Here is a 14,565-nt window from a genome sequence, read left to right on the forward strand (position 1 = left end):
TGGAACCTTTTATGGAAATTAATATTTAATGGAATTAATAACTTAAGGAGACTTGGGTCGAACGTGTTAAGTTCCGCAGGAGATCCAAGTCAAAACCTAAAAGAACAAATAGATTAAGTTTTGGATCAAACGTGTTAAGTTCCGCAGGCGATCCAAAATTTAATTTAAAAGAACACATGGTAGTTAGGAAAAGGTTCAGACCTTTGTACAAAATTTTTGTATAGTGGAACCTATAGGTTTTCCGAGTAGCAACCAACAGAATACTATGAGGAGACTTTTAGTTTCATTAGTAAAATCATTGTCAATATGGATTGGATGTTTTAACAACTTGGTGCTAAAAATGTGTTATTATATGCTTTTAGTCCCACTTGAATTGTTGTGCAGTGAATTTTGATCGCTGTTTCTGCTCCAATAGACACCATAAGTGGACCTGCTGGCGATGCCCCTCCAATCCCATTTAAGAGACCCAAATCCTCACTTTCTTAGCTCATTAAAACGTCAAAGCTTCCAAGCAATTCCTCTCCTCTCCTCACTTGATCATCTTTCCTCCTAAGAGAGTTCGAAGGCACAAATGGTTCAATGGTACCTTAGATTTGAAGTGCTACTATTCTGCAAAAGAGTCATTGCATTTGGGAGACAGATTGTTGTTCCAACTTGTGTGGCATGGCTATCTCCTCTTAAAGAAAGAAAAATCCAACTCTCTCCACTATCCAACGAATTCCATCTCCCTCATCTTCATGACAAGGACGTTCATAGATCACAATGTCAAGGAGATCCCTAATGATCATCCCCTCATCTTAGTGACAAGCAAGAACCTTGAGATTATGATGCCTCGAAGTTCCCTGCAAGATCATCCATTGTTTGACCTTTTCTCGATCGTTTGGATCAACTAATGGTCTAAGAGGCATTATTCTGTCCAATAAATTTTAGTCAGGTAGTTGTCATCGATCCTCAAAGCAGATCTATGATCCAAAACTGAGTCGAGACACTTGGGTGCCAACCAAATTAATCTAACATTGACATGACAGTAAAAAATTGTGCACCAGTTTGCAACTATAGAATGGTAGACTAAAGATAAAACATGGCAAGAACTTGAAAATTTTGAGCTGCTTCAACCATACTTGGATCCTCTTTGCTAGCTTGTTGTTCATTCCTCGAACTCTGATGGCTTCAGCTATCTCCTTTACATCTGCTCGTCTTACTGCTTCCCAGTCCAATAAGTCCATTGTCTCTTCTTTTCTCTCTCTTCTTGTGTCACTTGGATTTATCTCTCTCCTCAATATTTCCCAGTCACAGGGCTCCTTGCTATCTTTTTCAACTTTAACCAATTTGTCTTCCAGTACACTTGCTGTTTCAGCTGAAACCATCTGTAAAATGCATAACTCATTTTTTAGGCTTAATTTGACATCATGAAACACCTTCGATGTATTTCTTTGTCCATTAGAAAGGTTTGAAACTTGTTGTTGATTGTGTAGTTGAGTCTTAGCTCTATCTGCTTTGTCAGCCTGGAGATTATCATATTCTTCTGCCTGAATTTCAACTTTATTGTCGCCATTTAAATGTGAATGCATCCAGTAAATGGATTCACTAGTTGAGACCTCCTTTTCCCTTTTCTGAAAGTCGTTATGATGGGAAAATTGTTCGCAGATTCTAACTTCAGACTCTAAGCTAGTTACTTTCTGTGAAGAAAGTGTGCCAATTTGTGCAAAAGAGTCCCCTTCAAGCCTATGGTCACGAACTAGCATTACCTTTGGGTGGACAGTATTCTCAGTTGTTGTGACAAGGGAAAAATTAACTGCAGCATCAATTTGCTTCTCACCATTTGTAATGATCACCTTGTCTAAGCTGCAACTATCACTTTCTAAATTTACACTCATCACATCCGTCAATTCAGATGCTGAGAATTCATGGGAAGAAGATGGTTTGCAAGCAGTTGAAATGCCTAAATTGCCATGCTCTGGACATGAGATTTTCCTTTCTGGGATTATATACTCCTCCCAATCATTTCCACCTTGAAATTTACCTTCTTTCATCATCTCTGCCATCTGTAAAAGCTCTAAGAATGAGGGTGAGTATCCCAAATTGAGTATGCTTCCAGTTATCAAATCTTCATCTTGGCAGATTGACAATGAGTTTAGTTGGATCCCATTATTTACCTGAACTAGTTTTCCTGAGAAGTTTTGAGGTGAAACAACAGAATTAGGCGATGAAGCAATGTCATCAAATGACAATCTGTTATCGGCTTCTTCTAGTTGTGTACTTCCTGTCAGTCTTGCTGTCATGCCTAAGTTATTGTCAGGTTCGTGTACGACAATCTGATTCCCGGAGATGCCTGCAATGTTAACTTCAGTTCCACTAGAGAATGATTTGATGTCGTAACCTTCATTTACACATATAGGGCCTTGAGAGATTTGGTCATGCAACTCTTTGCTCAACATCTGTTCTTGAAATTTCTTACAATAATCTGGGAATTTGATGCATTCCATTTGAATTTCCATATCTAGGTGACTCTTCTCCACCTGATCTACTTCATTATCTTCTTTAGACTTTGAAGGAAATGTTGCAGCAAGATCCATGAAGGCAGTGCTGCGAAGATTAACAAACTGTTTGCATGCAAATGCTAGTGGAAAATCTATTCATATTGTCTTTATGTTATTCATGTTAATATTACCAAACATATGAACAAGAAAAAACCACCATAAATATCCAAGTACTTGTCATACCTTGAAAGATGATCTGCAACATTTTGTGTGAGGAAAACACCAACAACTGAGTCAACCACTGATCCTTTCCACTGTGAAAAGCGTCTATCCCCTAGATAACACAGATTAATAGGAGAATTTCTATTAAAGTACAAAGCATGGTTCAGATTTGTGACCTGCTAAATTTTAGATAGGAAAGTTTCTTAGCTCTTCTAGTTTCGTATATTTATTTACAAGGAAAAAACTACCAAGAAGCCAAAATTTAATTGTGTTCTTTTATTAGATTATTTTTTTCATCATTTTTAAGGTAGAATATACAGTTCCCCCAAATGTATTCTTTTAACGTAATTCAGCCTTATTGGAATAAAATAACCAGCTTAAGGAAAGTGAAGCAAATGCCAATTCATTCATAGTTAGCACAACATGATCGAATGTTAAAAGTCAAAAGTTCACACTTTTAATACCTAGTTGAATCCAAACTCATTCCTCAATTGGTTAGCTAACATGAAAGATTATTTTAACTAGCGTGACATGAATGAACACCAACAAGTACAATTTGGCAAAACAAAATTTGCCTGAACTACAAGAGAGAGTTTCAAAGGAAACTTAGAATAATTAGAGGAAGGCTCTACGATTCACTAGCATGGGATGAGACTAATGGAAGAAAAATATAACACAATAAAAAGGATTAACTAAACAACAAAAGGATAAATCTGGAGAAATCATCCTTAAGTGTAAGAAAATACCAAATTAAGCTTAACATTCACACACATTGTGAAGTTAAGAAGTTAAGGAAGAATGTAGATCCATCTACTACAGCCACTTAGTTAAGAGAGTTACTAGATTAACTTATGAGGACCAACCAAAAATGTTTTAAGCCCAAGTTAACACTAGCTCTATCAACTAAGCTTATAAAGTTTCTCAATTAACCCATAATCCATAGCATAATAATAAACTTGAGATCTCAGACGACCCTTAATAGATTCATTAACACACCTAGAAAATTTTGAAATAGGTTACCCAACTCTTTCCTCTATCATCCAAATAGTAGATATTAACTCCCATAACATCGAGAATAGGAAATACTACATCCACCTTCGAGTGACCAGCAATAACATGCAATGCTATTATTGTCATGGTAGCGTTAGCATAGCACCAAAATGTAAAATACCTATGTCAGTCTTTACATTTTGAACCTGAACATAAGGAGACTGGGAGTCCAGAGGATGGGCAAAAGGTTAACCATTTTGATGAACTACTACAATAAAGAAATAAAAATAAAGAAGGAATTATTGGGCTAAGTTGGTACTGCATTTTGTCTAAACCCACATAATCTTCACGATTTTTTTTTTAAGAAAGGGGAATTCCGCTTAACTAAAGTCTACTTCTTAGACTCCTAGGAGATTAAGGATGCCTAAAACCCTTGTCCTTAGACATGTTGACCCCTCTAAACAATCCAAGGTTGTGTTTAGTGCATCTGGAATAGCAATAATAGGTACCTTAAGGCAAGGCACCAAATTGCTTTTTTAGCATGACATTGTCACTCCACATATAATGACTTTTACAGTAGGACTATGAGGCATTGATGCTACTACTTATTGCCAAATGAGTTCAACCTACACTTTCACTAGGATCAAAATTCTATCTTGTCAAAAAGGAACTACCATATATGCTAGGTTAATAGAATTTCTTTGATTATCATATAAGATATGAGGCATTGGTGCTACTTAGTAAGGTTGTGTGACTCACTGACTCTACACCAAATGAATACAAGGTTGATAGGATTTAAGTATCTCAAGGATGAGTATCCTATTTGTCTTGACTTTGAGACAATCTTTCAGGAAATACAAGAAGGAAGCTATCATAACTAGGTCGACTATCTTATTAAGGATGACTATATTAGGGTATGTGACTTAAAGACTTTTTAATGTGAATTACATGCGGGTGGTTTTGCATCTAACTTTGGAAAAACAACACTGTAACCCTAGTATTTAATAGATTATTTTGCATCCCTAAGGCAAATATTGCAAATTTTGTATTTGAATAATACTCGTACCAAATGACTAAACCATTAAATAGAATATATGTGTTTAAAATAGCTATCCATTCTCCATGAAACTTGGAAAGACCGTAAGATGGATTTTATCTAAGAATGCCCCTAAATAATCGAAATCATGATTCCATTATGGTGGTTGTAGACGAGTCTTCCATGATAGCATTGTAATTCCATGTAGTAAAATTGTTAGGTTGCATGAGTTATGCACATTTGTCGAGTTAGATATGGATGTCAAATTCATTAGTTACTTTTGGAAAAGCTTATAAAAGTTGTTTGCCACCTAACTTAAATATGCTTTACAATTCATCTAATAGTTAAACTGATGTAGCTATTACATTACCACAAGTGCACAGTTACGCTGTCAGTATTATAAAAGATTGTCGAATCCACCGGAACTGGTTATAAGCACTAGTGATCTTAGAATTAGCTAAACAATTGCCAGTTGCAAGTTACGTGCTAAGTAAGAGAAACAACATTAAGAAGAGGAAAGAGAGAGAGAGAAACTTAGTTTCGGAGATGTTCTAGGGGTTCGGTTTCATTGTGATGTTTATCAATGTATCATGGTTCACCAATTATCTATCCTCAATTCACATGCACAAGTGCAGGAAGTTAGATTCATTATTGGCTCTTCCCTGGTCAAGACTGAATGTTATCTTGATCCATATCCTATGCTACTAAATGGTAATGATTCTTATGAAGTCCAGTAACGGGATACACCTGTCACAAGCGCACCTCGGTCATAAATCACAAGAACACACTAACACTCAATAACATAGAGATAGAAATAACAATTATGTCCAATTCCCTACTTCCTTACGGGAATTCCTTCTCCTTTTAAGGTGATGCCCTAGACATCCGAAAACGGGTTACTCCTATCACTAGGGCCCCTCAGTTATACAATCTAGGGCATTTCACCTTCAGGATCAACAATTTAACGCAACCATTCAATCAAACATGAAACTTAAGCTCAATCATAATGTATACACATATAAGATCAAATAGATACAAGGCATGATAATGTCATCTAGATAGGAAATTGGCATATCCATGAGTTCTTACATCAAATCACATCATAATTACTCCCTTAATCCTAGAATAATAAATCTACTTCATGGCTTGAAGAAAAAGATCCAAAGACATAAGGATTGAAAACATCCAAGCCCAACACAAAGAGGAAGGGAGAAGAATGTTTATCCGGTTGCGTCGAATGATCTTTGGATCCAATCCTTTGCTTATGGAGTTAATATGATGATGGAAACAGCCTCGGATCGTCGAACGAAGAGCGTGGAGAGCGTAGATAGCCACCAAGATGCTCCCAGAGGGAGAACCTTCCTCCCCTTGGAAAGGGGAAGAGATCCCCTTATATAGTGCAGGGCACGGGTGTTGCACAGGCCGTGTGGAATCCACATGGCCAACTTCTTCTTGGTTACGGGTCAAGTGACACAACCGTGTGGCTCCACATGACCGTGTTCTTCTTTGTCTCTGGACGGATGCACAGCCGTGTGGTTCCACACGGCCGTGTTCTTCTTTGTCTCTAGACGGATGCACGGCCATGTGGACTCACATGGTCGTGCTCTACTTCTTCTCTAGTTAGGCCACATGGCCGTGTGATTTCAGACGATCGTGGTCATCTTCTCCTCTGTTTCTTTGACATGGTAGTATGAATTCACACGACTAGTGTCTTTTGCCTTCGCTTGCTCTCCGGATCGTCCACAAGCGTCGTTTTCACCACAAAAGTAACTCCTGTAAGCAGAAAAACACACAAAGAGCAAATCTCCGACAAAGAAGAGTAATTATGCTGAAAACATGACAAGATGTGTAAAAATATATAGATCAAGCATAAGTAAAGTACGTAAATATGCATTAAAGCATGCATAAAAGTGGATAAAAAATGTCTAGTGGATAAGTCAATCATAGTTTATAAAGCATACTTAAATGTCTAGTGTATAAAAAATCAAGGATTTTTGTATGAGTTATGCACATTCGTGGAGTTAGATATGGATATCAAATCCATTACTTCTGGAAAAGCTTATAAAAGTTGCTTGCCACCCAACTTAACTATATATATTTGCAATTCATCTAATAGTTCAACTGATGTAGTGGATCATAGTTTATGAAACATACTTAAATGTCTAGTGGATAAAAAAATCAAGAATTTGAGACTTTGTTTTGCCAATTATTGAATTTGCTTACAATATTTCTAAAATAGATCAACTGGTAGATGTCATTCAAATGTTTATGCGCATAAAGTTCACCAAACTATTGACCTGATTTTGAACATATCTCTTTCCAATCATTTGAGTCTGCTAAAAGTTTCTCAGAAACTATTAAAGAGATTTATATTAATGTTAGGAGGAAAATTGCAACAAGTAATAAAAATTATAAATACATGTTAATACACACCATAAACATAAGGTGTAGAACATAGGAGGCTATATCCTTTTATGCCTACACCTCAAATGCTTTCCTACAATCTCCTTAAAAAATTTCATGCTCAATCTGATGGATCATTTCCATTTTGGAGAAAAATTGGTACTAATTCTTAGTATTATGACCCATATCAAGAGACATTTGTGTTGGAACTAAAGCATAAAAATAAGAATACCAATTAATTCTTAATATGTAAAAACTTACATTGATCTCCTAAAGTGAAGCAGTCTCTTGAAGACGAAGAACGAATTTCTTACTCGCTCGTTGTCGGAAGAGCGATTACAGAATCGAAAAGCTCTCCACAATTTAAACAAACTAAATCCCTCTACTCTTGGATGTTCTTCCTGTGATGAGAAACGGATCTCACGTTCTTAATCCCCTTCATTCACCCTTAGACACACCCTTTATAATGAGAAGTATCCGAGGGGTAAAAGGGGCATTTTGTCCCAAAGAAAGTGAGGAATGTGGGCATGCCCACGTTCCTATTTCCTACATCTTCTACTCGTCCAAGGTAAGTCACTAAGACTAGTTAGTCACAAAAACTAAATAAGTCACATAGAGTATATAAAAGTTTAGTCACAAAAATCATATCAGAACATCCAATTCATACTTAAAAAAAATAGTTTGTGCAACAACAAGCACACTGAGCGATAGTCGCTAAGAAGATTGTTACATCTTACATAGCCGCTCTATGAGCGATCAATGCTAACAAAGTTGCTACACTTTACTTAGCCGCTCTTCCAAATGAATTAGAGACACTCTCATAATCGCACATAGTCTCTCTCTTAGCGGTACATATCCGTTATCCAGGAAACATCCAATCTCCTAGTGGCACATAACCATTATCTTGGAGATACTCATGTCTTGCATAATCTTCAATTACATCAATATGAAGATCTCTAATCCCTCATAATGATTATTTTGTCAAGAGCATATTCCATATTCAATATTTACAATCATTTCTATACATAACAGAAATGGATCGATCAGTGAATAACATCAAAAGATATAAATCTATTTAATCTTCCTTTTTAGCTAAAATCTATTCATTCTAATCAGTTGCTTTCTTAGTTATGCTCCATAGATCGAATCATCCATAGTCATAGGATACATGCTAAAGTAGCAGTCACTGATTAAAACTTCAAGTAAGTAGCTAAATAGTCACTTAGGGCAAAATTGAGATTAACTTATAATCTCAAATGTCTCACATAGTAGAGAAACAGGGATCCATTCTCCTATTACCCTTATTGTCGTAATAGCACATGTGGTATGAATCACATGCTACGGTGTTATTCTTTTTACTAAAAAGAGCGCATGTTTTCCTCAAATTTAACATCGTACATATTTTGATCTAGGCATACCTAATGTTTAATCCTGAATTCAACATATGAATTCCAATCTGGCCTTCAATAAGTTTAGTAAATGGTGGGTGCATTTATTTCGATCGTTATTAACACATAAATGATCTCATCTTGACACAATTATCAAGGTGACTGATCCGGTGGTGAAGGAGGGGGCCCGGTCGTACGGTGGTCAGCGACACGTGAAAGTCAAAGTCAAGATGGTCAGCCCAATGGTCTTGCCGATCGGAGAGGTCACCTCGCCGATCGGTCGGGATAGCGCCCAAGCCGGCGCGAAGACAACTCGAGCGCAGGTCGGGTTTCCGATGCTCAGGGGTTCTCGTATAAAAGAGCCGATGCGCCAAGTGGCCTGTCCGCTCAGCCGAGCTACCGAACAACTAAGGCTGCATGCCCGTCCGAGTCTGCGACCGAGTGGCTTGCTAGCTCGACCCAGTACATTTTTCACTCCCGGACGCTAAGGAGGCCGAGCGGCCCTCCCGCTCGGACTAGTGACGGACAAGAGACACAGAAGAGGACAAAATAGACAGCTGGAGATATCCTTCTCGAGACATGGCCGTTGACAGACAGCATGGTCGGTGACCGGACCGGACAGAAAATCATACGATGGAAGATTCCACTGTCATGTCAGAGATATGCTTGGACGGTTGTGGTATGGTGTCAGACACACTTTTCTGACACGTCCATTTCGAGGTATGCTTGGGGAAGCGTGCACGCCTCGACGAGCGTGCATGCGCCTCCCCGGGATCCTATATAAGGACCCCTAGACTTCGACGGAGGTATGCGATATTCTTCACTGTAGCTACAATCTCGTTACTCTGCTTCTGCTTCATCTCGTCGTTGCCTGACTTGAGCGTCGGAGGGTCGTCGCCGGGAACCCCTTTCTGGCTCGGCTTTGTTGCAGGTTCGCCGAAGGTCCACGTCATCTTGGAGGTTATCCGAAGACAGCATAGAGTGCCACGTCCCCAGCGTCCGTCGACTCGACTCTCGGACAGGATCAAATTGGCGTCGTCTGTGGGAACGCACCTGGATCCGAGCAGAGAAGATGGAAGGAGCTGGACGAACGCACGCCGTGACGCTCTCTCAAGAGGAGCTCGACGCTCTTATCGAGTTGAGAGCAGCAAAAATCGTAGAGCAGCAACAGCAAAAAGCGTTAGCCGAGCGGATGGCGCAGCAGGCGACCTCGGCATCGGGCGGCCGAGCGGCGCAAGAATATTGACCGGAGCAATACTCTACTTGGGCACAGAATAAAGGTTAGACCGGCACACCAAGAGACGCGCCGCCTGCCCCTATTCTGTTCCATCGGGCCCTGTTCCAGACTCCGTCCGAGCTAGCTCAAGCCAACCAAGGGTCATCTGATGAAGCCCCCGCCCAGGATGTTAAAAAGGGCAAGGCACCTCAGACCGAGTCATCTCCAAGCCGATTAATCGCCAATTTTCTGAGGCAATCTTGTAGGACCCGCTCCCGAGACACTACGCCCCACTGGCGATCGGGGAGTACAGCGGCGTAACCGACCCAGACGACCATCTCGGTAAGTTCGACAATGCCGCTACTCTCCACCAATATACTGACGGGGTTAAGTGCCGAGTCTTCCTTACCACGCTGTCCAGCTCGGCCCAACGTTGGTTCCGAAGACTGCCCGATGGATCAGTTCGGAGCTTCAAAGACTTCCGAACGGCATTCCTCCACCACTTCGCCAGCAGCCGACACTATCAGAAGACCAGCGTCAGCTTATTTTCTATGAAGCAAGGGTCGAGAGAGACCCTCTGAGCCTACATCCAGCGTTTCAACCAGGCGTATTATGGGCGATCCGCACGACCCCTAAGGAGGGAACGGGGGTCACTCCTTTCCACTTGGTGTACGGAGGGGAGGTTGTCGTTCCCTTGGAGATCGGAATAGAATCCGATCGGGTGCAACAGTACGACGCGGATAACGCCGAGCGGAGGCAGCTGGAGCTGGACTTGATAAACGAAGCGCGAGCCAAAGCGGTCGTCCGGTTATTGGCGTACCGGCAAAGAATGAAGCAGAATTACAACAGGTGAGTAGTTCCTAGAGCGTTCCAGGTAGACGACCTAGTATGGAAGAAGGTGAGGCCGGTCGGCGACGTAAGCAAGCTGGAGGCTCCCTAGGCTGGGCCCTTCAAGATCATCAAGAAGCTCCGATCGGGCACCTATTACCTTGAAGATGAAGACGGACGGCAGCTAGAACGACCATGGAGCGCTAACCATCTCCAGCCATACTGAGCTGGGTGAAAGGTGCGCCGATGTAATTCATTATATGTACTTTCCGTTCTTCGGCACCCTTTGAATGCAGGAATGAAATCAAAAAACAAAGTATGCGCCGAACGGCCAGGCTCCATCAAACGCCAGAGTCGAACCGGCGACTATAAACCTCCCGGCCTGAAAACCGTCGAGCAGCGACGTTAAACGCCAGAGTCGAACCGGCGACTATAAACCTCCCGGCCTGAAGATCATTGAGCGGCGACGTTAAACGCCAGAGTCGAACCGGCCACTATAAACGTTAAACGCCAGAGTCGAACCGGCGACTATAAATCCCCCGGCATGAAGACCGTCGAGCGGCGACATTAAACGCCAGAATCGAACCGGCGACTATAAACCCCCCGGCCTGAAGACCATCGAGCGGCGACGTTAAACGCCAGAGTCGAACAGGCGACTATAAACCTCCCGGCCTGAAGATCGTCGAGCGGTGACGTTAAACGCTAGAGTCAAACCGACGACTATAAACCCCCGGCCTGAAGACCGTCGAGCGGCGACGTTAAACGTCAAAGTCGAACCGGCGACTATAAACCTCCCGGCCTGAAGACCGTCGAGCAGCGACGTTAAACGCCAGAGTCGAACCGACGACTATAAACTGCCCGGCCAGAAGACCGTCGAGCGGCGACGTTAAACGCCAGAGTTAAACAAGCGACTATAAACCTCCCGGCCTGAAGACCGTCGAGCGGCGACGTTAAACGCCAGAGTCGAACCGGCGACTATAAACCCCCCGACCGGGCGAAGACCGTAAATCCCAAGGATAGGGAGGGAACCATGACCTACAAGCACAGCACCCATTCGGGTCACTCGATTATCTTCGTCGATCAGAGAAAACAAGTTAGCAAAAGCAAAATGCAAAGTTCCATTGAAAATACGATTTGCCGGTCGAATAGCAGAATTACAACAACACTTAAAACCTCACTCGAGGAAGTTAAAAAGATGTTTAGGCATGTTGCTGAGGAGCGCGGCGTGCTCCCCGACGGGGATGGTCAGGGACTCCGGGAGATGACCCTTGGCCTTCAGATAATCCGTTGTGGCTGTAATGGCCAACTCAAAGGCGAGGACAAGCCGGTCGCAGGCCTTCTGAACGAATTCGTCCGAGCGAAGGTAGTTCTGCCTCATTGCAGCGAAGCGGCTCGGCTCGGCCTCTTGGTATTCTTTGAAAGCAGCACGAGAGGCCTCGAGAGCCTCCTGAAGGGCCTTCATTTCATCCTTGAGAGTTGTCACCTCCGCCGAGCGGCCTTTTTTCTCGTCGTCCAGCAGGTCGGCCAATTCCTTCACCCGTTGCTCCAGAGCTCGAGCTTCCACGTTCTTGGCGTCCAGATCGGCAATGGCACGATTCTTCTGAGTGGTCGCCAGCTCTATCTTTTGGTCAAGAGTTTCGACTTGCTTCTCGAACTGGCCGAGCATGTACGCCTGATCGGCCAATTTCTTCCGCTCGGCCTCCAGCAGTGCCTTAGTTTTGGTCAGCTCCTTCTGCAGCTCGGCGTAGGATGGTCCTTGAGAGGAGGACGGCCCGCCATAAATTTTGAGCTGCTTCAGCTCTTCTTCTAACATCGCCATGCGATTGGCGACTGCCACGCTCTCCACCCAGTTCTGACAAATTCGAAGTTGTTAAGTACCGATCGGAAAGGTATCGCGAATAAGTTCTGACAGAAAACTTACACCGGTGACATGCTGCATGTAGCTGTTGGCCAGTAGACCAGGAGGCATGGCAGCGAAGCGAGCGCGACCGTCCTCCCATACTTTGGCAAGCGGCCCTCGGATGGTGATAACGTGTTCAGGGGTCGTCGACCGGTCAGATTCAGCCACATAGGCCTCAGTTGGAAGGTGCAGAACGACCTTTATGGTGCGGCGCCCGCCAGGCGTGGTGTGAGCAGACGCCGAGGGACCAGATGGCTGGTCGGCGGGTGCAGAGAGTATGCCCGAGCGGCGGAGCCTCCGTCGGGCTAGGGGCAAGGAGCTGACCGGCTGCGCCGCAATGGGGTCCGCTGGCAGATCCAGCTGGGAGGGAGTCCGATTGGAGGAGAGGGCCTCGACAGAAGGAGCATCGTCTCTGAGGGAGAGCGCGCCCGGCCGTTCGGATGATTGTACAGCTGAGGTGGCCGAGTGCAAGGGGGTTCCCGTCCTGAGTCGCTTCCGACCGGAAAGGGGGAGGTTGTCCTCCGGCTCGGTGTCATCGCCCCAAGCGGCGATCCCTCTGCTGGAAGTTGCTTCGCCCACCACCTCCACAGGAGAGGCCTGGGCGGCGGATTCCCCGACAGCCGCCTCGCTCTCTCCCTCGTGGGAGCCGACCGGAGTAATGTCAAATCGCTCAATTTCCTGGGCTACTGCCGCCTCGATCGCGTCGGCTTTCTTCTTCAGGATGCCGAACAGCACGGACTCCATCACGATGTTCGCTGCGAAAGCAAAGGAAGAAAATCAGTTAGACTCAAAGTAAAGACACAAGTAAATTCCTTACCAAAGCTGCTCGGGAGCTTCGTTCGGCTCGGGCTCAGGCCAAACATGTACATCACCCCCTTTGGTAGCAGCTTATGGATATCAAGCTTCAGGCCGGCTAGCATATTCGCAGCTTGGAGATAGTCCGGTCGGGTCTTGTACCTCTTCAATACGGGAGGAGTGGGAAGTCCGACCCGCCACTTTGTTCGAAAAGGGAGCAGCTCGGGGAGTCGCAGGAAGAAGAAGTAATCCTTCCAGTGTTTATTAGAGGAAGACATCTTATCAAAAAAAGACTAAGCCGATCCGAGACTGGAACAGATAAGTGTCGAGCTCGGATTGCTTGAAGTAATAAAAGTAGTTAAAAACCTCCGGGCGGAGAGGTATGTTGTGGATTTTGAATAACACCACAACTCCACACAAGAGACGGAAGGAATTAGGGACGAGCTAGGCGAGTGGGATGCGAAAGAAGTTACAGACTTCGAGAATGAAGGGATGGATAAGAAACCGCAGCCAGGCCACAAACTGATCTCAGAAGAAACAGATTGTGCCGCGCGGCGGCATGTGCGGCCGGTCGGAAGGCGAAGCCAAAATGAGCTCAAAATCAGAGGGAAGGTCAAAGGCATTGATCAAGCTCTCCGCGTCACTCGCGTCAAACCGTGACTCCATGGTCGTATACCATGGGCCAGGAGCAAGTTCAGAGGGCTGAGAAGTACTGTCCATCGCCGGAATAGTACAATAAACGAGAAAACATATTGCGATGGAAAAGATGATCGGAAAACACCAGTGGACGCGGAAAAAACACTGACAAAAGGAGAAGCGAGCCACGAAAGAGTAAAAAGGAGAGCAAAGGAGCTTACTGAACAGAGGATGGGCGAAGAAAGAACAGAGGATCACTGGAAGGCCGAAAAGTCGGGTCGTCGGAGCACTGAGCGCAGGCAAAGACGTTGAACGCAAGCACAATGATGCTGAAGCGGCGGAAGAAGAAGAGATGGTCTTATAAAGGTTGGGCTCGACCGGCCGAAGCAGTCCGATCCAGGTCACGGGATCCAAGGAGCAAACCTGACCGTCGAATTCAAAGAGCCGAGGGTCACATCAGCCCTGACAGCTCGAGCAGGCGGTGACGGCTGCATGGCCACGTGGCAGCAACTCGTAGGGAGCATTTAATGAACTCCATTGCGCAGGCATGGTCGCACGCTCGACCTTAATGGCAAGGATTTGCACGAATTCCGAGGAGATCCTAAAGACGTCAGCATCAATCGCCCTCGGGTCGGCAAGGCAATCAGCGGCAAGCAAAACTTTTCAATGGC

The 14,565-nt window shown here is 44.0% G+C and overlaps 1 protein-coding gene across 6 annotated transcripts in view; it reads right to left on the reverse strand.

Moving 5' to 3' along the window:
• LOC122024903 (protein ROS1A-like) overlaps positions 1 to 14,565 on the reverse strand; it is a 65,902-nt gene that overhangs the window by 33,211 nt on the left and 18,126 nt on the right. For 5 of the 6 annotated variants that reach the window (XM_042583636.1, XM_042583635.1, XM_042583640.1 and 2 more), the window contains 2 exons: positions 2,724 to 2,814; positions 1,122 to 2,586 (listed from right to left, as the gene is read on the reverse strand). In XM_042583636.1, coding sequence (XP_042439570.1) covers positions 1,122 to 2,586; positions 2,724 to 2,814 — 1,556 coding nt within the window. The remainder of the gene's footprint in view (positions 1 to 1,121; positions 2,587 to 2,723; positions 2,815 to 14,565) is intronic. The other variant, XM_042583638.1, reaches the window with a different exon arrangement.

The sequence above is a fragment of the Zingiber officinale genome, chromosome 9B (genome assembly GCF_018446385.1).
Source record: "Zingiber officinale cultivar Zhangliang chromosome 9B, Zo_v1.1, whole genome shotgun sequence".
Classification (NCBI taxonomy): domain Eukaryota; kingdom Viridiplantae; phylum Streptophyta; class Magnoliopsida; order Zingiberales; family Zingiberaceae; genus Zingiber; species Zingiber officinale.